The sequence below is a fragment of the Dendrobium catenatum genome, unplaced genomic scaffold (assembly GCF_001605985.2).
Source record: "Dendrobium catenatum unplaced genomic scaffold, ASM160598v2 fragScaff_scaffold_745, whole genome shotgun sequence".
Classification (NCBI taxonomy): Eukaryota; Viridiplantae; Streptophyta; class Magnoliopsida; order Asparagales; family Orchidaceae; genus Dendrobium; species Dendrobium catenatum.
In genome coordinates this window covers 24,684-28,063 of record NW_021319207.1, presented here as the reverse complement: position 1 = coordinate 28,063, position 3,380 = coordinate 24,684, and the positions used below count along the sequence as shown (strand labels likewise).

The window sequence follows — 3,380 nt, the reverse complement described above, 5'->3', positions numbered from 1 at the left end:
AAAAAATGTTCAGTGAGACGAAACTATGAGCAAATACACTGAAGAGGAATGCGAATTGCTGCTAAGCCATGAATTTTAAACTCATCATATCATGTGTTAAAAGCATATTGTGTTGCAGAGAGATGCAGCATTCATTCATCAGATAACTTTAGATATCTAAAGTTGGATTATTTGCTTCATTTCATAACACCAAAATTTATGCCTTGCTGCATTCATGTTAAAACTTGTGATAAGCAGACCATTTAAGCCAAGCCAAGATGGAAGAAAGCAACATCTTAATATCGACTAGCAACCAGTTCAAGCAATTAAAGTGGCAAGTTATTTACAATTTCGTTAAGGACTCACAATGGTCACCTTTCACTCCTTTAACATGCAGCTTACATAGAAAATAAGATATGTTTATGAACTCTGGGGTAAAAGTAATGCTACACGGCCCAACTTATAATCTTACGAATAAATTGTTAGTTTTGTGTGGAATTTGATTGTGTCGATTAATCGAATTGTACTATATCTCAATTTCATCAGTTAAGTTCATCGGGGGGGGGGGGGTCTTTACTTTGGGGGGGGGGGGGGCTCTTTACTTTGGGTTTGGGGGCCATGCCTTCAAAATTTTTATTTTGCTATGTACAATTGTACAATGTTATGACGTTATATACTCTAGTGTTGCGATGTTATACATAATGCTGGTTGGAGACAGAGCGAAGCGCTACGGCATTCCAAACCCTGGTGCTGCACTGCTATCAATCAGGCTGGAAATAGAGAGTGGAGCGTTGCAAGGCTCCAAACCGCAACTTCACTACTATGCAAGTCGGCTTGGGCAGTTTTCTTTCTCGTTTCTCACTTTTAGCTTGAAGAGTTGCATCCCTTTGGATGGTTTATGAGAGTTTTTTTGTCAGTTCTGTAGGTTCTCGTCTTTGGTGTGATGTGTCTCCGTGATTTTTTCCCGATTTTAAATTTTTCCTCATTAAACTCGGTGTTCTTACATTTCCATTATATTTTCTTTTTCTTATTTGTTTTCGCTATATGGTGTTTATTCCCAACATAAATATCAGTACAATCGACAACACAAGATTATAAGAATTTATTCATCTCTCTCTCTCTCCCTCCCTCCCTCGCTCTGTGCACGGTCTAGAACATCAAAACTTTTTTTATATTCGAGATGAGCAACATAACATGTTTCTTGCAGTAATGTTCTTCTATTACTATTCAATCATCATTAATCAAAACAAACAAGGCAAGATGATAGAGGTCACAATTAACAGAATACTTCCACTAACTCTGGCAAATTAATGTTCCATTGAATTTGCATAAGATTAGCTATAGTACACAGGAACTTCCTACATAGCTTAAATACAAATTTATTCTGTACATAATAAAGCAAGTAGACCAACAAGTTGTTTCCACTTGCATGCACCAGCAAACACCAAACACATTTCTATTCAAAATCAATCACAAACTTTTCCCATCAAAGTTTTGCTTAAACATATTAACTTTACCCGTCCAGTTGCTGAAAACCTCTGTGAATGAAGGCCCAGATTGAACTCTCAGCAGCTGCATCCTGTAAGGTATAAGTAAATACCTCAAGCCTGCAACCAAAATCAACGATCAACATCTTAAATACAAACTGCTACTTGAAAAATTAATGGTCATCGTGTTCTTTCTTTATGTTTTTAGTCATGACATTGAAATTCATCAAAATTGTCTTCTATCAGATTTTATTATGATAAAGCTTAAATTTCATCGATAAATTTGTTATTTTGAAATATCAATTGAGCAGAAGTTTAGAGCTGGTAAGAATCCCCAGAACAAAAATACTCACCGGCGATGCACATGGAGCGGTATAGGAAAGAGGTATGGGCGCCACCCTTGGAAGCCACCTGGGGTCTCTCCAAACACTCGAGGAAAGCTAAATCAGCCTTCAGTAGCTTGCTTTGGTCATGAGTGTCGTACCCGATATCGTGGCAGTAGCAGCAGAAGTCAAGCCAGTCAATAGGGCGGCGATCCCAGAGCATGGATCCGCCGTCCTTGCCGCTTGACCAATTGGGGCCACAGTAATGGCCGTAGCGGGGGAAAAGCTGAGAGAGGAAAGCGCGGACGCCGCCATGCCAGGGAACCTTGGCGACGTACGGCCGGAATCGGGGTACAGCGCAGCCAGCTTCAGGCGGCCAGGTGGGGATGGAACGCCGGCGAGAAGTGGGAGTGGCGGGGACAAAGGGGATAACGGATTGCAGCGATTTGATAAGGGTGGTTCTGAGATCAATGAGTGCGTTGGATCGAGATTCGGAAGGAGATTGGGGAGGAAGGGGAGACTGAGGAGGAAGGGAAGATTGAGGAGGAAGGGGAGATTGAGAGGTGGGAGATTTTCCGGGGAGCAGACGGAGAAGGGAGGGAAGCCCTAGCTGGGGCAGGAGGCGGAGATCAACGGCTGGAGGAGACCAGATAGATTGATCAGCTCCCATAGTCCCATTCGAGAAACATAACGGAGTGGAGAAGAATACTTGAATCGCTGTAGATGAGGTTGGGAAGAAGTAGCCGCCTTAGGCAGAAAATTTTAGCCTTAAATTAATGAACAATTTTATCATTTTAGGGATACCAAAATCTCACGACCATACAAATAAATTAAAATAATATTTGAAAATTGCACATCAAAAGTTATAAAAAGTGATGAAGCACTAGATTTGATTCAATTACATTAATTTCTTTAGTTAAGGCAAATTGAACTCTAATTTTAGCAAATTTATAATGAAGATTAGCATCTTTAAAGGATAGATTATTGGACATCAAAAGTGAGTAGATTCAAGTCCAAAGGAGCCAAAATTAATTATTTGTAGTGTGTTTAGAAACATCAAGATATTAATTGAAAAAAAAAAAATCAAATGTTATTCAATTTTGACGCAATTAGTCAAATTGAGCATTTCGATAAAACAAATCTAACGTGTATAAAATCACTTAATTTGAGGTTACCAAGATACTTAAATGTTGCAAGAATGAACAGTGATTAAAGGAATCAAGACCCGTCTATTACAGTACTTTTTTTAAAAAATTTTGATAAGATTTATCAAAATCTCACTATCAAGAATTATAAATAAATCTTCATTTTTTACATTAAGAGAATCTTGACTTAATATTAGAGAGAGCTCTAAGATCTGAAGAGTTCTAAATCTCTACATGGCATTTAATGTTGAAGATCACAACCAACAACTCCCATTGCTTGACCATCGTTGCTTGACCACTATCATTACCCATGAGTCGTTGTTTGACCAGATTGCCCAACCATTATAGTTAATTCACTATCATTCGATTTCCATCATCTGAATATCATTATTTGATTGTTGTAGTTAGATCATCATTACCCTACTACCATTGTAATAACCAGGCCA

The 3,380-nt window shown here is 38.7% G+C and overlaps 1 protein-coding gene across 1 annotated transcript; it reads right to left on the bottom strand.

The window, feature by feature from the left end:
• Positions 1–1,255: 1,255 nt before the first annotated feature.
• LOC110104653 lies at positions 1,256–2,545 on the bottom strand. Its single transcript, XM_020833850.2, has 2 exons — positions 1,820–2,545; positions 1,256–1,586 (listed from the first exon to the last, which is right to left on the bottom strand). The coding sequence occupies exons 1-2, from the start codon at positions 2,457–2,459 to the stop codon at positions 1,450–1,452; spliced, it is 777 nt and encodes a 258-aa protein (XP_020689509.1). The 5' UTR covers positions 2,460–2,545; the 3' UTR covers positions 1,256–1,449.
• Between the last annotated feature and the right edge of the window lie 835 nt (positions 2,546–3,380).

Coding starts and splice junctions, on each gene's coding strand:
- LOC110104653 (XM_020833850.2), bottom strand. CDS start 2,459: ATGGGAGCTGATCAATCTATCTGGTCTCCTCCAGCCGTTGATCTCCGC. Junction 1,587..1,819: donor CCGCTCCATGTGCATCGCCG/GTGAGTATTTTT, acceptor TTTTGGTTGCAG/GCTTGAGGTATTTACTTATA.